This window comes from Dendrobates tinctorius, unplaced genomic scaffold (genome assembly GCF_039654945.1).
Source record: "Dendrobates tinctorius isolate UK_male_01 unplaced genomic scaffold, ASM3965494v1 ptg000367l, whole genome shotgun sequence".
Lineage (NCBI taxonomy): Eukaryota > Metazoa > Chordata > Amphibia > Anura > Dendrobatidae > Dendrobates > Dendrobates tinctorius.
Genome location: NW_027362033.1, coordinates 1,214,665 through 1,239,031, shown reverse-complemented (window position 1 = coordinate 1,239,031; position 24,367 = coordinate 1,214,665). Strand labels below are relative to the sequence as shown.

Below are 24,367 nucleotides of genomic sequence, written 5' to 3'. Positions count from 1 at the left end.
GTCAGAATAAATCCCCAGATCTCCGTCCTTCTAAAGAACCTAATCACTGTAAGATACAATATTGTTACGCTCCAGGAAGACATCCAGGCCTCTCTTGACCCCTTCGACTGAGTTCGCCATCACCACCTCCTCAGGCAGGGAATTCCAGATTCTCACTGCCCTAACAGTAAAGAATCCTCTTCTATGTTGGTGGAGAAACCTTCTCTCCTCCAGACGCAGAGAATGCCCCCTTGTGACCGTCACCTTCCTTGGTATAAACAGATCCTCGGAGAGATATTTGTATTGTCCCCTTATATACTTATACATGGTTATTAGATCTCCCCTCAGTCGTCTTTTTTCTACACTAAATAATCCTAATGTTGCTAATCTCTCTGGGTATTGTAGTTCCCCCATCCCCTTTATTAATTTTGTTGCCCTCCTTTGTACCCACTCTAGTTCCATTTTATCCTTCCTGAGCACCGATGCCCAAAAAAAAAAAGTTGTGAGAGAGAAGGAGGTAGCAGGGTCATTGCAGGCTGTAGGCTTTCTTGAAGAGGTGGGTTTTCAGCTTCCGTCTGAAGGATCCAAATGTGGTTGATAGTTGGACTTGTTGGGGCAAAGAATTCCAGAGAATAGGGGCAGTTCGGGAGAAGTCTTGGAGGTGGTTGGGTGAGGAGCGAATAAGTGTGGAGGAGAGGAGGTCTTGGGAGGACCGGGGATTACGTGAGGGAAGGTATCGGGAGATTATTTCAGAGACATATGGAGGAGACAGGTGTTACAGAACCCCCCAGCATCCTGAATAGGAGATCCATGTATGATAGTTGTAATGTGAGATGTATGCCCATAATGCAGCAATCGACCAACTGCGACCCCTGGGCAGAGGTAAACAAGATATCCCACTTCTGACCTCCTCCACCTTTGTAAATCCCACGTCTATTGTAATGTACGTCTGGCGTCTTAATTGGAGCCTGTTATCTACTGGCCCGCCACACATTGATTGTCCTGCCCTCTGTATGTATATATATTCTGAGACCGATGAGTAAAATGTTGTCATACTGGAAATACATGGAGTAGCAGTGATCTTTTATATGTTCCCATGTTACAAAACCTTTCGAACCAGCGTCCTTCATTCTGAAGCGAGAAGAAGCAGAGTGAACCTCCTGAGAAGCGGGGTGGTAATGTAAAGAGGTATTACAGCACAGAAGACCCCGTTACACTGGTGGCAGACAGCGGGATATGATACCCCATCTATAGGAGTAAAGGACTGAATGGAAAACAACTACCAGAAGTTAAAGGGGAATACTTTAAAAGATCTTGTGGAAGCTCGAGGATTAATCACCAGCAACAAAACAAAGGCAGATTTGATAGCAGCCATCATGGAACACGACAGTGCAGCGCCTCCCAATGTGAACGTGGAAGAGACTGAATTCCAGAGGGAGGTAAAGAGGAGACTGGCGTTCTATGGCCCAAACCCTGCAGTAGAGATCGTACGAGAGGTGATGGCTGATGTTTGTACTGATCTGAAGGAAAAGATGGCAGAGCGGACCAGGATAGAGCTAGCCAAGATGGAGATGGTAGAGCGGACCAAAGTAGAGCTAGCCAAGATAGAGCTAGCCAAGATGGAGATGGCAGAGCGGAGAGAGGAGAGTCAGCGAGCAGGGGGAGCTCTGGCTTCCGCCCAGGTACCGTCAGCAGTAAGCCACAAAAAAAATCCATTGTAATGCCTTCCGACAGTTGGGGGAGGCAGAGGAAGATATTGATGGTTTTCTGCAGGACTTTGAGCGGCAGTGTGCCCTTCATCAAGTGAAGCCGGAGGATTGGGTTCAGGTTCTGGCCAGCAAGCTGACAGGCCGGGCAGCGGACGCCTATCGCACGGTACCTGATGAGAACTGTATGGACTATGAGCGGGTCAAAGAAGTGATCTTGGCCCGGTATGCGCTGAAACCAGAGGCATACCGCCAAAAGATCAGCGGACTTATAAAACAGGTAACAGATACCCATGCTGAATGTGCCTGTAAACTACGGCGGTCACTGCTACAGTGGGTACAAGGGAGCCAAGCAACCACTAAGGAGGACGTCCTCCAGCTCTTCCTGTTAGAGCGATTCTTTACTGGACTAAACCCCAAGACATAAAAGAATGGCTTCGGGACAGACGGCCAATGACTCTTGAGGCCGCTCGTCTGGCCGATGAACATCATGATGCCAGGAGGTCTCAAAGACTGTCACTAGGGGCCCTCCCATGGGTCTGGAGGCCACTAAACCACAGAAGATTGTCGGGGTACCTGCTAAAATCCAGCCTTACGAGAGTCCCCCTGGGGTGCGATGCCACACCTGCCATCAGCTGGGCCACCTGAAAAGACAATGTCCCAACCGGACTCAGCGTACCCAGTGGCCAAAGGCAGGAAGGGCTACCGTCAACCGGGCCACTGTACACTACTACCCGGGCGAAGCTGACCCGGCATTGGGAGCTATGACTAATCCAGGGATGAAAGAGATGGAGAAAGTGCTGCATGAAGTAGACCCCGTGCAGGCAGCCCAGGCAGATAATCGACAACAGCATCGACAGGCGGTGTGGGTTAATGGGAAATGTATGCAGGGACTAAGAGATTCCGGAGCAACTTTGACCCTTGTGAAGCCTCATCTCGTCCGGGGCCAAGAGAAGACGGACCGGAGAGTGGCAGTTCGTGTAGCAGGGGGAGCCATACATCGACTGCCCACTGCCAGGATTCACCTGAACTGGGGAGTCGGGGATGGCCTTTTTGAAGTCGGCCTGATGGAAGATTTGCCTGCAGATGTCTTGCTGGGAAATGACTTGGGGCCCATGTTGTCTGCATTCTCGGTCGCCCCTCTGGCTGAGACCTATCCTGTGACCACCCGGAGACAAGCTAGAGCTGTGGAGGCGGAATCACACTCCGAGGAGGCCCAGGTAAGACACCCCAGCCCTACACGTATTCCCATAGCCAGACACATTTCTTGGGCCAATCCAGCTGAGTTTAAAAGGGAGGTACTTGAGGATCCCTCATTACAGGGGTATCGTGGGAAGGCACAGGAGGGGAGAGGAGTACTGGAAGGGGAACAGTTTGTATGGCATCAGGGACTCCTCTACCGGGTTACAGAGCAGCGCCACACAGGGACAAGCCCCACTATAAAACGACACATGGTAGTGCCCAAGAAGTATAGGTAGGCGCTACTGCGAATCTCTCATGACATACCCTTAGCCGGGCACCTCGGCGTCAGTCGCACCAGGCATCGTCTGACACAAAACTTCTTTTGGCCGGGGGTAACCCATGATGTTCATTAGTACTGCCAGACCTGTGACAGTTGCCAGCGCATTGGCAAGAGGGGAGATCACTGCAAGGCCAAACTACACCCCCTCCCCATTGTGGAGGAGCCATTTAGCCGAGTAGCGGTTGATCTGATAGGGCCTTTAGCCAAACCCAGTCCGTCAGGGAAAAAGTATATATTGACAGTGGTAGATTATGCCACACGGTATCCAGAGGCGGTTGCGTTACCTAACATACTGGCAGAGACGGCGGCGGCCGCCCTGCTCCAGGTTTTCTCACGGGTTAGATTTCCCCGGGAGATTATCTCGGACCAGGGTACCCAGTTTACAGCAGAGGTGACCAACCAACTGTGGAAGCTGTGCGGCGTAAAGTCCATTAGAAGCGTCCCGTACCACCCGCAAACCAATGGGTTATGTGAACGTTTTAACGGAATATTAAAATAACTCATTGCGACTTCTACCAGGACCTACAGGGACTGGGAAAAATTCTTGCCACACCTCCTGTTTGCCTATTGGGAGGTGCCCCAAGAATCCACGGGGTTCTCCCCGTTCGAACTTTTATACGGGCGGGTAAGGGGACCCCTAGACTTAGTGCGAGAACACTGGGAAGGGGAGGGAACCATAGAAGGGATACCTATTGTGCCCTATGTGCTGGAATTCCTGGACCGCCTACAGTAGCTGACTCAGGCCGTACATGGGAACATGCAAGCGGCCCAACGGCGCCAGCGCGTATGGTACGATCAGAGGGCCAGAGAACGCACCTTTGAGATAGGACAGAATGTCCTAGTGTTAGAACCAACTAGATAGAACAAGTTCAAAGCTGCATGGCAGGGGCCCTACCAGGTAATGGGGAAAATAGCCTACACCACCCACAATGTCGCCGATTGCGACGACCCCAGGGTTATCCGCATGTTCCACGTGAATATGCTGAAGCCCTACCGGGGAGCACCCTGAAGAGGTAGTGGCCATCTGTGCACCCGAAGCAGAGGATTTAGCAGGACTCCCCTTGCCTGATGTCTTAGGGGAGAGGACTCAGTCTAAAACATGGGACCAGGTACACTTGGGAGAAAACCTAGGGCCCCGGGAGAGACAGCAGGCGGAAGCGTTGATGAGGCAGCGACAGAGGATGTTTTCAGAGAGACCGGAGTACACCCGCCTGGCACAACACAAGGTTGAGACCCAGGATCAGACCTCCCTGAGACAACCCCCCTTCTGCGTCCCTGAGTCTGTACGAGAAGGGAGGCAACAAGAGATACAAGAGATGTTGCGTTTAGGGGTCATTGAAGAGTCAGATAATCCCTGGGCATCCCCCGTAGTGTTAGTGCCCAAGAAGGATGGGACTACCCGGTTTTGTGTAGACTATCACAAGCTAAATGAGAAAACGGTGACGGATGCGTATCCCATGCCGCGTGTGGATGAGTTGTTAGACTGGCTGGCGGGGGCAAAGTATTTGACCACCATCGATCTATACAAAGGCTATTGGCAGATCCCCCTAAGTCCTGACGCTATTTCCAAGTCTGCATTTGTCACCCCGTTCGGCTTATTCCAGTTTCAAGTTATGCCATTCGGGATGAAAAATGCCCCTGCGACCTTCCAGAGGCTGGCTGACCGACTTCTGGATGGTCTCCAGGACTATGCTTGTGCTTACCTGGATGACATCGCCATCTACTGTGCGACATGGGATGAGCATCTAAATCACCTAGAGACAGTATTGGACAGGATCCACAAGGCCGGAATCACCTTGAACCCCAACAAGTGTCACGTGGGAAAAGCAGAGGTTCAGTATTTAGGACATTGGGTGGGAAGTGGGAAACAGCGACCAGAACCAGCCAAGATTGAGGCCATAGCCAAATGGCCCACCCCACGCACTAAAACCCAGGTCATGGCGCTTCCAGGGACAGCAGGGTATTATAGGAAATTTGTCCCCAATTACAGCAGCATAGCCAAGCCCCTCACTGATCTGACCAGTAAGATCCTCCCCCGCCAGGTAACCTGGTCCCCCGAGTGTGAGGAAGCCTTCCGCCAGCTAAATGACGCCCTCACAAATACCCCGGTATTGGCCGCACCCGATCCAACTAAACGTTTCCTGGTTCGCACCGACGCTTCTATGTTTGGACTGGGGGCAGTGCTGAGCCAAGTCGGGCCGGATGGTCAAAACCACCCGGTAGCTTACCTGAGCCGGAAACTACTGCCCAGCGAAGTAAGCTATGCGGCCACCGAGAAGGAGTGCCTGGCAGTAGTATGGGCACTCAAGAATTTACAACCATATTTCCCTCCTAACAGACCATAATCCCCTAGTGTGGCTTAATCGGGTCTCTGGAGACAATGCCAGATTACTGAGGTGGAGTTTAGCCCTACAACCTCTAGACTTCACCATCCACTACAGACCAGGCAAACAAAATGGTAACGCCGATGGACTAAGTCGACAAACGGAACTTGTACCAACCCCCATAGACTTCGGTCATCCCCAAGCCGATCCGTTAAGGATCAGACTGTGTATGCCGATCGCGTCGCTGAAAAGGGGGAGCCGTGTTACAGAACCCCCAGCACCCCCGAATAGGAGATGCATGTGTGATAGGTGCAATGTGAGATGTATGCCCCTAATGCAGCATCCGACCGGCTGCGACCCCTGGGCAGAGGTAAACAAGATATCCCACTTCTGACCTCCCCCCACCTTTGTAAATCCCACGGCTATTGTAATGTACATCTGGCATCTTAATTGGAGCCTGCTGTCTACTGGTACGACACACATTGATTGTCCTGCCCTCTGTATGTATATATATATTCTGAGATTGATGAATAAAATGTTGTCACACTGGAAATACATGGAGTAGCAGTGATCTGTTATATGTTCCCATGTTACAAAGCCTTTCGAACCAGCGTCTTTCATTCAGAAGCGAGAAGCAGAGTGAACCTCCTGAGAAACGGGGTGGTAATGTAAAGAGGTATTACAGCACAGAAGACCCCGTTACAACAGGTTATAGATGGCCTTGTAGGTCAGTATTAGTAATTTGAACTAGATACGCTGAGGGAATGGAAGCCAGTGAACAGATTTGCAGAGGGGAGAAGCGGAGGATTAGCAAGGAGAGAGGTGAATTAGTCGGTCGGCAGAGTTAAGGATGGACTGGAAAGGTGCGAGGGTGTTAGCAGGGAGACCACAGAAAAGGATGTTGCAGTAGTCGAGGCGGGAGATGATGAGGGCATGCACAAGTATTTTAGTAGATTGAAGGTTGAGGAAAGGACGGATTCAGGAAATATTTTTGAGCTGGAGGCGACAGGAGGTAGAAAGAGCTTGGATGTGCGGTTTGAAGGACAAGGCAGAGTCAAAGGTTACTCCGAGGCAGTGGACTTCCAGTACTGGGGAAAGTGTGATGTCATTAATTGTTATAGCTAGGTCGGATAAAGAAGATCTGTGAGATGGAGGAAAGATGATGAGTTCAGATTTGTCCACATTGAGCTTGAGGAAGCGAGAGGAGAAGAAGGAGGATATGGCTGATAGACACTCTGGGATTCTGGACAGCAGAGAGGTGACGTTTGGGCCAGAGAGGTAGATCTGAGTGTCATCAGCATAAAGGTGGTACTGGAATCCGTGGGACTTAATGAGTTGCCTCAGACCAAGTGTATAGATTGAGAAGAGTAGGGGTCCTAAAACAGAGCCTTGGGGGACTCCAAAAGAGAGAGGGTGGGAAGAGGAGGTGGTGTGGGAGTGGGAGACGCTGAATTTGCGGTTAGAAAGGTATGAGGAGATCCAGGATAGGCCAAGGCCTTTGATGCCGAAGGAGGAAAGGATCTGTAGTAGGAGGCAGTGGTCAACTGTGTCGAATGCAGAGGACAGGTCTAGAAGCAGGAGTATTGAGTATAGAGTATTGTCCATTTGATTTGGCTGTAAGTAGGTCGTTAGTAATTTTGGTCAGGGCTGTCTCAGTGGAGTGATGGGGCGGAAACCAGATTGTAGATTGTCAAAGAGCAAGTTAGATGAGAGGTGGGAGGAAAGTTCAGCGTGGACGTGCTGTTGCAAGAGTTTGGAAGCGAATGGGAGCACCGATATTGGGCGACAGCTGGACATAGCGGTTGGGTCGAGGGTTGGCTTTTTAAGGATAGGCGTGATTGTGGCATGTTTGAAAGCAGAAGGGAAGGTACCGGACGTTAGTGATAGGTTGAAGAGGTGGGTTAGGGATGGGATAAGTGTTGTGGTGAGGTTGGAGAGGAGGTGGGATGGGGTCGAGTGCACAGGTTGTGAGGTGCGATTTGGAGAAGAGACGATTAAGCTTCCCTTCAGTGATGTTGGAGAGTGAGGTTATGGGGTTTGGGCATTGGTCTGGTATACAAAGGGGTTGTGGTGGTTGAGTGATGAAGACTTGCCTTGTTTGGTCAATCTTATTTTTGAAGTGTGTAGCAAAGTCCTCGGCAGAGATGAGGGAGGTTGAAGGAGGCAGTGGTGGGTGGAGGAGGGAGTTAAAATTTTTGAATAACTGTTTGGGGTTGTAAGATAGGGAAGATACGAGGGTTGTGAAGTAGGCCTGTTTAGCAGAGGTGAGGGCAGATTTGAAAGCGAGTGTTGCCTGTTTGAATGCAGTGAAGTCATCTTGCGAATTTGTTTTCTTCCAACGCTGCTCTGCAATCCTGGACACTTGCCGGAGCTTTTTAGTGGTGTTATTGTGCCAGGGTTGTCTGTTGGTACATCGCATTCTGCCATGAACAAGAGGGGCAACCGTGTCAATAGCTGATGCGAGAGTGGCATTGTAGAACGCAGCGGCAGTGTCTGTGTCGTGGAGTGAGGATATGGATGCCAGTGGTAGAATAGAGTCAGAGCGCGTGGGTGTCTAGGTGTGCAAGTTGTCTGCGGTGGTGCGCGTGTTGCTGGATATGGGTGACAGATGAGTAGGACAGAGATGAGAAAGTGAGTAGATGGTGGTCAGATAGAGGGAGAGGGGAGGTGGTGAAGTTAGAAAGAGAGCAGAGGCGGGTGAAGACCAGGTCTAATGTATGTCCGTCTGTGTGGGTGGCTGAGGAGGACCACTGAGTAAGTCCAAAGGATAAAGTGAGGGACAGGAGTTTGGAGGCTGCTGACTGAAGGGTATCAGTGGGGATGTTGAAGTCACCCATGATGATAGTGGGGGTGTCAGTTGAAAGAAAATGTATAGTGTATAGTAATGATGATGGTGTAGTGGTTATGTTGATGGTGTGGATATTGATAGTGCTGTGGATAGTGAGGATGATGATGGTGTGTATAGTGATGATGATGGTGTAGATAGTGGTTATGTTGATGGTGTGGATATTGATAGTGCTGTGGATAGTGGTTATGTTGATGGTGTGGATAGTGAGGATGATGATGGTGTGGATACTGAGGATGATGGTGTGCATAGTGTTAATGATGGTGTGAATAGTGATAATGATGGTATGGATAGGAATGGTGATGGTGTGGTTAATGATGATGATGATGGTGTGTGTAGTGATGATGATGATGATGATTGTGAAGACACAGCTGTCATGCCAGCTATGCTGCAAGATCCCTGGAGCAGTGTGCACGCGCACCTAATGTCTGCTATGCTGCAAGATCCCTGGAGCAGTGTGCCTGCGCACCTCATGTCTGCTATGCTGCAAGATCCCTGGAGCAGTGTGCCTGCGCACCTCATGACTGCTATGCTGCAAGATCCCTGGAGCAGTGTGCACGCGCACCTCATGTCTGCTATGCTGCAAGATCCCTGGAGCAGTGTGCCTGAGCACCTCATGACTGCTATGCTGCAAGATCCCTGGAGCAGTGTGCACGCGCACCTCATGTCTGCTATGCTGCAAGATCCCTGGAGCAGTGTGCCTGCGCACCTCATGACTGCTATGCTGCAAGATCCCTGGAGCAGTGTGCCTGCGCACCTCATGACTGCTATGCTGCAAGATCCCTGGAGCAGTGTGCCTGCGCACCTCATGACTGCTGTGCTGCGTGACTCTTGAAGCAGTGTGTAGGCGCACGCGTACCTCATGGCTGCACGCCGTTGCTGTGTGCGCGCCCGTCTCTGCTCTGCCTGCTGTGGTTCTGCCCCTGATCATGTGACCTTTCCTATGTTCCCGCACTGTCTGATCCAGCTAACCTCTCAGTGTTTCTGGAGCCCCTGATAATGTGACCTTCTCTATGGTCCAGCCCAGTCTGATCTAGCAATGCTCTCTATGATCCTGGAGTACTGAACCGGAAGTCCTTCCCTGGTCCTGACCCGGAAGTGCAGGTGCTATGGTGCTATATCAGACCGCCCCTTCCTATGGTCGGGGCCTGAGTATCGTGTTGCTTCCCTGCATGGCTGCTTGGTCTGCTCGGTCGCTCCCTGTATTCTGTGCCCCTGCACTCTGCCCTGTTGTGCGTCCCTGCACACGCTCTGTGCTTGTATTCCGCCTCTTGTCTCGTGCCATGTCTTGTGTTGTCTTTTGTGCCATGTGTTGTCTTGCTATTCTTTGACTTGTAGTACTTCCTATGTTCCCTGTCTTTGCCTGTTTTCGCCATGTCGTGTCCTTGCTATTCTTTGACTTGTAGTACTTCCTATGTTTTCTGCCTTGCCTGTTTCGCCATGTGTGGTCTTTGCTATTCTTAGCCTTGTAGCACTTCTCTCGTTCTCTGTCTCTGCCTGGTTTTCCTTACTCTGTCCTATGGTGCTCTCTAGCACATTTCCTGGATAGTCTCTAGGTTCTCTCTTGACCCGGCGCTGGGCTTCGGCTTATGCTCCGCTGCTAGCCCTATACTCTCTCTGACCCCGCTCTGTGCTTCTGCCTACATTCCGCTCCCTCTTCCGTACCTTGTCTAGCTTTGCCTTGTTTCTTTGCATGCCCTTTGCATGCGCCTGGCCTTCCTAGCCTCCTGTCTGTGCCTCAGCCGTGCCCGCCCTAGCCGTGCCTCAGCCGTGCTCGTCCAGTGACAGCTGTATTGCCTGTTATGCCTCAGCCGGGTTCGCCTCAGTCTTGCCCGTCTGTCTGTGCCTCAGCCCGACCAGCTAGCCAGTGCCCAAGCTGTGGTCTCTGTGCTTCCTTGCACCCACGCTGTCTCTGCACTGTGCTTTGCGTGCTTCTCTAATTGCAAGCGCAGGCCCTAGCCTGCTCCTTGGCATACCTCCCCGTGCTTCTGTAAAAGTACGTGCAGGTCTTGCCATGTACCCTGTCGTGCCCTCTAGCATGCACAGGCCCTAGTCTATACCATGTTGTGCCCTCTTGCACTCACAGGCCCTAGCCTGTACCCTGTCGTGCCCTCTTGCACGCACAGGCCTTAGCCTGAACTCTGGCGTGCCTCCTAGCACACACAGGCCCTTGCCTTAGCCTGAACCCTAGCGTGTCTCCTGGCACGCGCAGGCCCCTGACTTGAACCTGACCCTGGCGTGCCCCTCTGCATGCGCAGGACTATGCCTGGTACCCTGACCCTAGCGTGTCCCTCGGCACACGCAGAACCTTGCCTTGGACCTTGAACCCTGGCGTGTCCCTACACACGCACCATGTCTTGCACTTTGAACTTTGAACCCTGGCGTGTCCCCTACACACGCACCGTGTTTTGTACTTTGAACCCGGTGTGTCCCCTACACACGCACCTTGCCCTGGACCCTGGTGTGCCCCTAGCACGCACCGTGCCTGGAACCTTGCCTTGGACCTTGGAGTGTTCCCTAACACGCACCATGTCTGGAGTTCTGTCGTGCCTCCTTGCCTAAACCCTGGTTTGCCTGCCGGATGCCCGGAACCTGTCAATCGCTGCCAGAGATTGTAAGCCTGACGACTGCGGCCTGATGTCCGGAGCTGATGTCCGCAGCCTGATGCCCTGATCCTGTCGATCGCTGCCAGCTGTCCGTAGTCCGATGCCATTGAGCCCTTGCCTGTACTCTGGCGTGCCACCTGGCACATACCATGCCATGGACCTTGGCGTGCCCTCGCATGCTCCTTGCTGTGTTTTCCCTGTTATCACGTTTTGCACCTGATGTATCCCTGAGTTTGCCTTAATGAAGATACCTTTGAATTCACGTCTTGTCTTGTTTCCTGCACGTCCTTTGTCGTCAGACACTCGTACTAGTGTCTGCCTGAGCCGGCCGTCTGGTTCCAGCAGTCGTGGTGGCTCACCCCCTTGGTCTTGCCCCTGACACTCCCTGTATAGGGGGTGGTTCCTCACAAGGTCAGCTCGCCCTAGGTGGGTGGGTGCCACGACCCAGAGGGTCCACTCTAAAGAAAACGACTCAGCATTGTATCCAAATTAACCAGACAACTAATTTTAACAAGCCAAGAATAATAGACTGTTATCGCTATGTTGGCTTTTGAATTTAGGTGTTGATTTATGGTTGGTCATGAAAACGACTCCATCACAAGGGACACAGATCTATCATTCTACAGGAAACAACCTAGAGGACTGAGGCCCCTGTTGGAAGAAAACAGATCTGCTCCATTGACCATCGCTGAACCATGGATACATTTGGAGAAAGCCAGGATTGGGACCTGCCGGTCGCCTGGCTCCATGGAGATGTTCGGAGAAGCCAGGTTGTGGCCCTCAGGTCAACTGTCCTTGTACCTGACCATGGAGATGTTCGGAGAAGCCAGGTTGTGACCCTCAGGTCAACTGGTCTTGTACCTGAATGGACTGTCATCTTTGTCGTTACCTCCTCTCTGTGTGTCACAGGTGGGGTAGTTGACCCTGGAAGATGAAGCCAGGTTGTGACCCTCTGGTCAACTGGCCTTATACCTCAACGGACTGACATCTTCCTTCGCTTGTCGTTACCTCCTCTCTATGCGTGTAACAGGTGGGGTTGTCGACCCTGGAAGCTGTGAAGTATCAGCTGCCATTATCCCAGCGAGTCAGTACAGGGTGAGACTCTGTAATGTGCACCATCTTGGGGCATTTTGCTGGGACTGTTCAACGTATTATCTGCCTGTTTTGTGGTTCAATAAAGCATTTCCACACTTTTACCCTCACCCTGTGCTGCCTGAGTAGCGTTATGGAAGAGTGGGCATTTTGTGGGACGATCCCTGGTCCGCCGACCCCTGCGGCTCCTCAATGAGGATGTTGATTATGTTGTAGACAGTGAGGATATTAATGATGTGGATAGCAATGATGGTGGTGTGGATAGGGAAGATTAGGATGGTGTGACTAGTGATGATGATAATGTGGAAAGTGATGATGATGGTATGGATAGTGATGATGCTGATTAAGATGGTGTAGATAGTGATGATGGTGTGGATAGTGAGGATAGTGTAGATAGTTATAATTATGAGGGTATGGATAGTGATGATAGTGTAGATAGTTATAACTATAATGGTATGGGTAGTGATGATGATGTGGATAGAGCTGATGATGTGGATAGTGATGATGATGATGGTGCTGTGGATAGTGATGCTGTGGATAGAGATGATGGTGATATTGGTGAATGGGTAGTGATGATGATCTTGGGTGGATAGTGATGAAGATGGTTTGGATAGTGATGATGATAATGATGTGGATAGAGATGATTAATGGTTTAGATAGAGATGATGGTGTGGATAGTGATATTAATTTTGTGGATAGGGACGATGATTATATGCATAGTGATGATGATGACTATATGCATAGTGATAATGGTGTGGATAGTGATGATGATAATAGTGTGGATACTGATGATGGTGTGGATAGTAATGATGGTGTGGATGGTGATGATGATAATGGTGGTGTTGTGGATAGTGATGATGAGGATGGTGTGAATAGTGATGATGATTAGTGTGGGCCTAACGCTACTCAGACAACGCAGGGTGAGGGTAAAACAATGTGGCAATGCTTTATTAAACCACAAAACAGGCATATACTGTAACACATAGAACAGTCCCAACAAAACACCCCAATATGATGCACATTACAGTCTCACCCTTCTGCTGACCCGCCGGAATAAAGGCAGCTGTGACTTCAGAGCTCCCAGAGTCAGCTACCCCCACCTGTGATACACACAGAGAGGAGGTAACTACAAGTGTAGGAAGAGGACAGTCTATTCAGGTACAAAGCCAGTTGACCCGAGGGTCACAACCTGGCTTCTCCAAACATCTCCATGGAGCCAGGCGACCGGCGGGTCCCAATCCTGGCTTTCTTTAATGGAGCAGATCTGTATTCTTCCAACCGGGCTAAGAACCCCTAGCTTGTTCCTGTAGAATGATAGATTCATGTCCCTCGTGATGGTGCCATGATGGATTGGCTGCTGTCCTGTCTCTGGTCCTTCTAATTTATGTCTGTCTTGGCAGACTCTGTGGCTGTCTCTCTCTGCCCGAGACATATCACCTCTTTTATGTTTAACAAGTGTCCTTCAACCCAGCATCACAGATGAAGGGAAGAATGGTGACAACAAAGTCGCCTTGTTTGATTATGTAATAGAGAGATAAGATCCTTTTAACACAGATTTTCCTCCTCTGTTTTAAAAATCAACAAACTACCTGGCATAGAGAATGATTAATTAGCATTTCAGTAAACATCAAGTCATCAAGGATAAGCGCACAATACCAGTCAATATTACAGGCTTATACAAGCAAAAGTTTGTTTTCTTGACTAACACAAACTCAAAAGCCAACATACAGATAAGTCTATTCCTCTTGGTTTGCTAAAAATAGTCATTGGAGTAATTAAGATACAATGCTGTGTCTCCACAATGAGGATGTTGATGATGGTTTAGATAGCGATGATATTAATGGTGTGGATAGTAATGATGGTGTGTACAATAGTAATGATAATGGTATGGATAGTGATGATGGTGTGGATAATCGTGATAGTGTGAATAGTGATGATGATGATGTGTGGATAGTGATGATGAGGTGTACAATAGTAATGATAATGGTGTGGATAGTGTTGATGATGATGGTGTGGATAGTGATGATGAGGTGTACAATAGTAATGATAATGGTGTGGATAGTGTTGATGATGATGGTGTGGATAGTGAAGATTAAGATGGTGTGACTAGTGATGATGATGATGACGATGGTGTTGATAGTGATGATGAAATTGTGAATAGTGATGATGTGTGGATGGTGATGATGGTGTGAATGATGTTGGTGATATAAGTGTGGATACTGATGATTGAGAGAATGATGATGGTGTGCATGGGTGATGATGTGGATGATGGTGGTTTGGGCAGTCAGAGGGTTAGGAGTAAGTGGAGCCATGGCTGTATTCGAGCAAGGAGGTTGCCGTACCTCTCTCTAGTGGGGGTAGTAGTGATCTCACTGTTGGAGAATGTCACGTGGGGTGGATGAGCCGTTTTGTGTACACAGGTGTGTGATATGGAGAAAAACACAGACTCATGGGAAGTAACAGGAATAACCGGAGAGTGCTGTGTGGGCGACAAGCTGCAGCAGGCCCCACAACTACGAGGAGCTCAAGCTCCAACACCGGGACAAGACCCGACTAGAGAAATCTAATCTGGAATCTGAGGGAGACGCCACAACAATGCTCCATTGTTGGCGCTTTCTAACCCTGCACTGTACCTGTACAATGCAGCGGCTTATGGAGTACATGTATAGTGGGGGATTAAAATACGTCCTACACAGACAAGTGGAACCCCAACAAACAAAGGCACAGCACTAACCTGAGCCTAGTGTTAGGAATGGTGATTCTGTGCTCCCACCTGGGAATGGATCAAGTCCGGTGTTATGCTTCTCCGGCCGCAGGGGACCACCCCATTCTTATGGAGCGTTGGGTTCTGGAGCAGTAGGATGTGTGGGGACACCGGATCTACCATAGATTTATCTGTCTGGGGAACATGGGACGTTGTGTTCCCCGGCTGCCACACAACGCAGTGGTGGGATTGTGTCCATGCGACTGTCAGGTTAACAGGGAATGGTCGGGGATGATTGGGAGGTAGTCATCTCCTGATTAGGTCCTTCAGCATCAGGCGGCCATATAACCCTGCTCCCAGCTCAGGTCTGTGCTGGTTATTGCAGCTCCTATGTGTTGTGGTGGTAAGTGGTGCTTGCCGTCTTGGTTGCTCTCTTTCAGGGTTGGTCTTCGGGTTAGTTTCTATTTCTCTTGGTTCTTCACCCTTAGGGTTTCTTGCAGAGGTACCCACCTGTTCTTGACTAGGCTACAGCCGCTTCAACAAGTGCCAGCTGCCTGGTGACTGCGGGCCTGGGAAGGTCTCTGCTGAAGTCTTCCTCCTAGCCCTTCCTGGCCTTTTAAGACTCGCTTGCGCCTAGTGCGTCCGTGGTGGCGCCTTTGCTGGTTTGGGGCCAGTCTTGCTGGATCTCTGTAATTGACCACAACAGAATAAGGACGGACGGATGGACCAGATGCAGGGTCTTCTGAGAATGTTTCAGGATTTGGCGGGCATCATAACCCAGCACAGCCAGACCCGAGCTCAAGGTGCCCCAACACAGGTAGTTCTAACCCCAGTCCTACAACGGGGGTCATTGCCACACAACCTAAAGTGCTACTTCCTGACTTTTTTGGAGAGAGATTAAAAGAAATATAATAATTTCAAGGGGTGTGTGTGTGTGGGGCGGGGCAAATTACACACTATTTTCAGGTACTCGGGTTGGTTTTTTTATTTCCCTTCTTAAAGGGGATCCCCAGTCCTAGGTATTTTCATTACTCTCGGGTTCACCCATACAGTCACTTGCAAAGTATTCCCACCCTTGTTTTCTGCCTCACAACCTGAAATTTCACTTTTTTGTGTATTCTTTGGCCCTGAGGAAGTGTCAGATTTGCCACGAAACGCGTCGGCACAATAAAGCTATGAAGAATATTTCTGTCCTTGTGTGGTCAGCGCGGATACATTGAAAAACCCGGTCTTTTTCTTCCTCCTTTGTGACACTGGTATCTACGGGAGTCTGCAGCGACTGCAGTTTGAACTGTTCACAACCTGTAAAGGTGAGCGCACTAACCGTGTATTGTCACCCAAAAAATCCCTTATCACCCTGCGCGCACGTTCTTTCCTTATAATCATTGGAAGGGGTATGGTCCTGACGAAAGGTCTGGGACTCGAGACGTAATATACATGCCAATCTTCTCATCGCCGAGTTCCATAAGAGGTTTTCGAACAAGGTGGGTGGTGAGAGTCCAGAGGTCTCTCCTAGGGAGGGTACTGTTAGGAGTTGTGGTTCTGTGCTCTCACCTGGAAATGGATCAGGTCTGATGCTATGCTACTCAGGTCGCAAGAGCCAGCATTGTCCTGCTGGTCTCAGAGTTACCACATGCGCAAGAAGACCACCCTATTTATATGGAGCATTGAATTCTGGAGGAGTAGGATGTGTGGGGACTTCGTATCGCCCACGGATTTCACTGCCCGGGGAGCACAATGTCCCATGTTCCCTGGACAGTGAAATCAGTGGTGCATGTCGTCTTGGTTGTGCTCTTTCAGGGTTGGTCTTAGGGTTCGTTTCCCTTTTTCTTCTTGCTACAGTCTCAGGGTTTCTTGCAGAGGTACCCACCTGTTCTTGACTAGACTCTGACAGTGCCACCAGACACCAGCTGCTCGGCGACAGTGGGCCTGGGAAGGTCTCTGCTGAAGTCTTCCTATTTACTGGGAGCAGAGTATCCTGGCCCTTTAAGACTCGCTTGCGCCAAGTGCGTCTGCGGCTTCGCCTTTGCTGGTTTGATGCCAGTCTTGCTGTGTCTCTCTGATATTGCCAATAACACATATAAGCACCTAAGGACTGGAACACAACACCAACTGAAGCTCACAGGCACATAAGTGTAAGAGGTGTACTGGCACCGTGTAATACTCCACTCCCTTTATGTATAACTGTATATATATTTATATATCTTCTGCTAATAACATAGGGAAAGCGTAGTACCGGAGTTGGTCACTAGATGGGGTACATGACACCTTAGTGTAATAGACAGTGTTTATAGTTAACTATAGGAGGGGTTTACTGGGGGCAAGGCATGAACAGTTCCCTGGTGAGTTCAGAAGGGGCTAGGGAGCCAATACAGCTCAGGTGGGATTAGAACCCAAGCTACCTAGTAGCTCCGTAACGTTTAAAGCTTAGGACCCAGCCGTCCGGGGCCCAGTGAACAGAAGTGCAGCTGTAGCAGCAGTGGAGAGCAGAAGTGAGAAGAGGTTGAGAACGCAGGTTGCTCATCAGGTGGCAAATCATTGCATGGGCTGATGCCCTCAGATCTGGGGCGAAACGGCTGAGGGAAACCTCCAAGTGCAGAAAGTCTGAACCGGGCATGTACTGGGGGACCAAGGAAGGAATGCAGAGAAAGTGGAGATTGGAAATGTTTGAAATCCTATGCAAATGCTGTCTCTGATAAGGATGTGCTGTGCAAAGAGGAAAGTAAAGTTCTACATTTCAGTTTGAAATGGTCTCTTAGTATGCAACAACGCTAGCAGTGTACTTTCAGCCATCCCGATGGGACCCTGACGGTGCAGAAGGTGAAGCAGAAGGTATGCTACAGATGGGACATTGTATTCATGTGTCGGGAGATCAGAGCGCAGTGAACCACATACTCCCTGCCCGACAACGGCCCTGGCACTCCCTCACATAAGGACTAGGGAACAGCGATACTCAGAGACTATAGGCACCTAACGACCGAAGCACAACACCAACGAAAGCCTATAGGCACATAAGGACTAGGGAACAGCAACAATAAGAGAATATAGGCACCTAAGGAATGTACAGTTGTGGCCAAAAGTATTGACACCCCTGCAATTCTGTCAGATAATGCTCAGTTTCTTCCTGAAAATGATTGCAAACACAAATTCTTTGTTATTATCTTCATTTAATTTGTCTTAAATGAAAAAACACAAAAAGAATTGTCCTAAAGCCAAATTGGATATAATTCCACACCAAACATAAAAAAGAGGGTGGACAGAAGCAGCACGGTGGCTCAGTGGTTAGCGCTGCAGCCTTGCAGCGCTGGGGTCCTGGGTTCGAATCCCACCAAGGACAACATCTGCAAGGAGTTTGTATTTTCTCCCCGTGTTTGCGTGGGTTTCCTCCGGGCACTCCGGTTTCCTCCCACACTCCAAAGACATACTGATAGGGAATTTAGATTGTGAGCCCCATCGGGGACAGTGATGAAATGTGTGCAAACTGTAAAGCGCTGCGGAATATGTTAGCGCTATATAAAAATAAAGATTATTATTATTATTATTATGTATTGGCACTGTTCGAAAAATCCTGTGATGCTTCTCTAATTTGTGTAATTAACAGCACCTGTAACTTACTTGTGGCACCTAACAGGTGTTGGCAATAACTAAATCACACTTGCAGCCAGCTGACATGGAGTAAAGTTGACTCAACCTCTGTCCTGTGTCCTTGTGTGCACCACATTGAGCATGGAGAAAAGAAAGAAGACCAAAGAACTGTCTGAGGACTTGAGAAACCAAATTGTGAGGAAGCATGAGCAATCTCAAGGCTACAAGTCCATCTCCAAAGACCTGAATGTTCCTGTGTCTACCGTGCGCAGTGTCATCAAGAAGTTTAAAGCCCATGGCACTGTGGCTAACCTCCCTAGATGTGGCCGGAAAAGAAAAATTCACAAGAGATTTCAACGCAAGATTGTGGAGATGTTGGATAAAGAACCTCCACTAACATCCAAACAAGTTCAAGCTGCCCTGCAGTCCGAGAGTACAACGGTGTCAACCCGTCCTATCCGTCGGCGTCTGAATGAAAAGGGACTGTATGGTAGGAGACCCAGGAAGACTCCACTTCTTACCCCGAGACATAAAAAAGCCAGGCTGCAGTTTGCCAAAACTTACCTGAAAAAGCCTAAAACGTTTTGGAAGAATGTTCTCTGGTCAGTTGAGACAAACGTAGAGCTTTTTGGGAAAAGGCATCAACATAGAGTTTACAGGAGAAAAAAGAGGCATTCAAAGAAAAAAACACAGTCCCTACAGTCAAACATGGCGGAGGTTCCCTGATGTTTTGGGGTTGCTTTGCTGCCTCTGGCACTGGACTGCTTGACCGTGTGCATGGCATTATGAAGTCTGAAGACTACCAACAAAATTTGCAGCATAATGTAGGGCCCAGTGTGAGAAAGCTGGGTCTCCCTCAGAGGTCATGGGTCTTCCAGCAGGACAATAACCCAAAACACACTTCATAAAGCACTAGAAAATGGTTTGAGAGAAAGCACTGGAGACTTCTAAGGTGGCCAGCAATGAGTCCAGACCTGAATCCCATAGAACACCTGTGGAGAGATCTAAAAATGGCAGTTTGGAGAAGGCACCCTTCAAATATCAGGGACCTGGAGCAGTTTGCCAAAGAAGAATGGTCTAAAATTCCAGCAGAGCATTGTAAGAAACTCATTGATGGTTACCGGAAGCGGTTGGTCGCAGTTATTTTGGCTAAAGGTTGTGCAACCAAGTATTAGGCTGAGGGTGCCAATACTTTTGTCCGGCCCATTTTTGGAGTTTTGTGTAAAATGATCAATGTTTTGCTTTTTGCTTCATTCTCTTTTGTGTTTTTTCATTGAAGACAAATTAAATGAAGATAATACCAAAGAATTTGTGTTTGCAATCATTTTCCGGAAGAAACTGAGTATTATCTGACAGAATTGCAGGGGTGTCAATACTTTTGGCCACAACTGTAGCACAGAGCATATAGTCACCTAACGACCGGAGGACAGCGCCACCTAAGGACCAGCGATACTCAGAGCCGGGGCGAGTTGCAGTGATTCTGGCTATTTACCCTCCACTATAATTACCAGACAGTATTATTAGCAACAACTCCTCCACCCATCAGGTATCGAACAGAGAGACAGACAGAAGAAGCCTGATGATGACAGTGGGGGCTCCTGTATCCACCGCCAGCCTGACAGCAAGAGGGGCCATTACCCCTCACATCATCATGAGCCCGGGGTACCCGCTATACCCCGATGCCAGCCCCTCATCACCACCCCTGTATCTAATCCTATCAGGTGTGATACTGTCCTGTGGATGCGGTATCTCAGCCCGCACCGTGCGGTACCTCTCGGCAGGGGGTGTCTCAGCCCGCACCGTGCGATACCTCTCGGCAGGGGGTGTCTCAGCCCGCACCGTGCGGTACCTCTCGGCAGGCGGTGTCTCAGCCCGTACCGTGCGGTACCTCTCGGCAGGGGGTGTCTCAGCCCGTACCGTGCGATACCTCTCGGCAGGGGGTGTCTCAGCCCGCACCGTGCGATACCTCTCGGCAGGGGGTGTCTCAGCCTGCACCGTGCGATACCTCTCGGCAGGCGGTGTCTCAGCCCGCACCGTGCGATACCTCTCGGCAGGGGGTGTCTCAGCCTGCACCGTGCGATACCTCTCGGCAGGCGGTGTCTCAGCCCGCACCGTGCGATACCTCTCGGCAGGGGGTGTCTCAGCCCGCACCGTGCGATACCTCTCGGCAGGGGGTGTCTCAGCCCGCACCGTGCGATACCTCTCGGCAGGGGGTGTCTCAGCCCGCACCGTGCGATACCTCTCGGCAGGCGGTGTCTCAGCCCGCACCGTGCGATACCTCTCGGCAGGGGGTGTCTCAGCCCGCACCGTGCGATACCTCTCGGCAGGGGGTGTCTCAGCCTGCACCGTGCGATACCTCTCGGCAGGCGGTGTCTCAGCCCGCACCGTGCGATACCTCTCGGCAGGGGGTGTCTCAGCCTGCACCGTGCGATACCTCTCGGCAGGCGGTGTCTCAGCCCGCACCGTGCGATACCTCTCGGCAGGGGGTGTCTCAGCCCGCACCGTGCGATACCTCTCGGCAGGGGGTGTCTCAGCCCGCACCGTGCGATACCTCTCGGCAGGCGGTGTCTCAGCCCGCACCGTGCGATACCTCTCGGCAGGGGGTGTCTCAGCCCGCACCGTGTGATACCTCTCGGCAGGGGGTGTCTCAGCCCGCACCGTGCGATACCTCTCAGTACCGTGTGCTGGGGTTGATCGTCACGGATGAGTCATGGGAGCGGTTTTGCGTCTCGTGTGTGGTGACCCCGGGGCGAGCGCTTCCTGCACAGACTCTGGGATTGTTCTATGGGTCACATGATGACAGCCAGCAGGGGAAGGGTTAATATCTGTATCAGGGGGGTATTCTATCGTCCTGGGACCCCCGGCCCCCACCAACAGGGGAAGGGTTAATGTCCGGGGGGCATTCTGACGTCCTGGGACCCCGTACCCCACAGCTGGGCCCCTGTGGCCCCCGTATCCCTCAGCAGGGCCTCTGTGGCCCCCGTATCCCTCAGCTGGGCCCCTGTGGCCCCCATATCCCTCAGCAGGGCCCCTGTGGCCCCCGTACCCCTCAGCTGGGCCCCTGTGGCCCCCGTACCCCTCAGCAGGGCCTCTGTGGCCCCCGTACCCCTCAGCAGGGCCCCTGTGGCCCCCATATCCCTCAGCAGGGCCCCTGTGGCCCCCGTACCCCTCAGCAGGGCCTCTGTGGCCCCTGTACCCCTCAGCAGGGCCCCTGTGGCCCCCATATCCCTCAGCAGGGCCCCTGTGGCCCCCGTACCCCTCAGCTGGGCCCCTGTGGCCCCCGTATCCCTCAGCAGGGCCCCTGTGGCCCCCGCATCCCTCAGCAGGGCCCCTGTGGCCCCCGTACCCCTCAGCAGGGCCCCTGTGGCCCCCATATCCCTCAGCAGGGCCCCTGTGGCCCCCGTACCCCTCAGCTGGGCCCCTGTGGCCCCCGTATCCCTCAGCAGGGCCCCTGTGGCCCCCGTACCCCTCAGCAGGGCCCCTGTGGCCCCCATATCCCTCAGCAGGGCCCCTGTGGCCCCCGTACCCCTCAGCAGGGCCTCTGTGGCCCCTGTACCCCTCAGCAGGGCCCCTGTGGCCCCCATATCCCTCAGCAGGGCCCCTGTGGCCCCCATATCCCTCAGCAGGGTCCCTGTGGCCCCCATATCCCTCAGCAGGGCCCCTGTGGCCCCCGTATCCCTCAGCAGGGCCCCTGTGGCCCCCATATCCCTCAGCAGGGCCCCTGTGGCCCCCATATCCCTCAGCAGGGCCCCTGTGGCCCCCGTATCCCTCAGCAGGGCCCCTGTGGCCCCCATATCCCTCAGCAGGGCCCCTGTGGCCCCCATATCCCTCAGCAGGGCCCCTGTGGCCCCCATATCCCTCAGCAGGGCCCCTGTGGCCCCCATATCCCTCAGCAGGGTCCCTGTGGCCCCCGTACCCCTCCGCTCGGCCCCTGTGGCCCCCGTATCCCTCAGCAGGGCCCCTGTGGCCCCCGTACCCCTCCGCTCGGCCCCTGTGGCCCCGGTCTCTCACCTGCGGGCCGTCCAGCAGCACGCTCCTCCGCAGCCGCCCCCTCCGGATCTCCATCTCCAGCGCGGAGCATCGCGCCACCGTCACCCGACTGCGGTGATTGCGGCAGAACATGGCGGGAGCGAGGAGCGGTCAGGAGGCAACTTGTGAGGCGGCGGCTTCCCGGGAATTCCTGAGAGGACAGCGGCCGCCCCCGACACCAGCAGCAGCAGCAGCAGCAGCAGCAGCACTCCCATCATCTGTCACCAGCGCTCCTCCCACAGCGCTCACCTCCTACCTGGCGGACCCCAGCCCCCCCCCCCGAGAGGAGAGCCTGCCTCACCTAGTGCGCCCTCCACACTGAGGGGGACAGCAGCGCTGCCAAACACCCTGACACCAGAGAAAGTCACCGACCAAAGGCTACCAGACACCTGCGATATTACACGGGGAGAGTGTCTGTATTACATGTGTGATATTACACGGGCAGAGTGTCTGTATTACATGTGTGATATTACACGGGGAAGTGTATTAAACCTGTGATACATGGGGAGAGTGTCTGTATTACATGTGTGATATTACACGGGGAAGTGTCTGTATTACACGTGGGGCCCTGTATTACACATGTGATATTACAACGAGGGAGTATGTGTATTACACGTGTGATATTACACTGGGGGAGTGTGTGTATTACACGTGTGATATTACACTAGCGGAGTGTCTAGATTACACCTGTGATATTACACGGGGGGAGTGTCTATTACACCTGTGATATTATATTAGGGAAGTGATTGTATTACACAAGAGGACTGTCTGTATTATACATATGATATTACACAAATGGGTATCTGTATTACATGTGTGACATTACATAGGGGAAGTGTCTATTACATAGGTGATATTACATGGGTGATTGTCTGCATTACACATGTGACATTACACAGGGGTGAGTCTGTATTGCACGTGTGATTATATACAAGGGGGTGTCTGTGTTACACGCATGATATTACACAGAGGGAGTGTCTGCACTACACAGGAGAGTGTCTGTTTTACACATGTGATATTACACAGGGGAAGTGCTTGTATTATACATGCCCTATTGCACAGAGGGAATGTCTGTTTTACACAGTGGGGAGTGTGCGTATTACACATGTGGTATTACATACGGAGAGCGTCTGTATTACACATGTGATATTACATGGCAAGTGTCTGTATTACATGTGTGATATTACACAGGGCGATTGTCTGTATTACACGTATGATATTACACGGGGAGAGTGTCTGTATTACATGTGTGATATTACACAGGGAGAGTGTCTGTATTACATGTGTGATATTACACAGGGAGAGTGTCTGTATTACATGTGTTAAATTACCTGAGGGAGTGTCTATATTACACAGGGGTTGTCTGTATTACATGTGTGAAATTACCTGAGGGAGTGTCCATATTACACGTGTGATATTTCACAGGGAGAGTGTCTGTATTACATGTGTGATATTACACAGGGAGAGTGTCTGTATTATATGTGTGATATTACACAGGGAGAGTGTCTGTATTGTATGTGTGATATTACACAGGGAGAGTGTCTGTATTATATGTGTGATATTACACAGGGAGAGTGTCTGTATTACATGTGTGATATTACCCGGGGAGAGTGTCTGTATTACACCTGCGATATTACACGGGGCGAGTGTCTGTATTACACCTGCGATATTACACGGGGCGAGTGTCTGTATTACACCTGCGATATTACACGGGGCGAGTGTCTGTATTACACCTGCGATATTACACGGGGAGAGTGTCTGTATTACACCTGCGATATTACACACGGAGAGTGTCTATTACACCTGCGATATTACACACGGAGAGTGTCTGTATTACACCTGCGATATTACACGCGGAGAGTGTCTGTATTACACCTGCGATATTACACGGGGAGAGTGTCTGTATTACACCTGCGATATTACACGGGGAGAGTGTCTGTATTACACCTGCGATATTACACGGGGAGAGTGTTTG

The 24,367-nt window shown here is 51.2% G+C and overlaps 1 protein-coding gene across 2 annotated transcripts in view; it reads right to left on the bottom strand.

Moving 5' to 3' along the window:
• The window catches only part of RTKN (rhotekin), a 91,663-nt gene extending 69,042 nt beyond the window's left edge, over positions 1–22,621 (bottom strand). The window contains exon 1 of one of the 2 annotated variants that reach the window (XM_073562796.1): positions 22,375–22,621. In XM_073562796.1, the coding sequence (XP_073418897.1) occupies positions 22,375–22,485 (111 nt within the window). In that variant the 5' untranslated portion in view covers positions 22,486–22,621. The remainder of the gene's footprint in view (positions 1–22,374) is intronic. The other variant, XM_073562793.1, reaches the window with a different exon arrangement.
• Between the last annotated feature and the right edge of the window lie 1,746 nt (positions 22,622–24,367).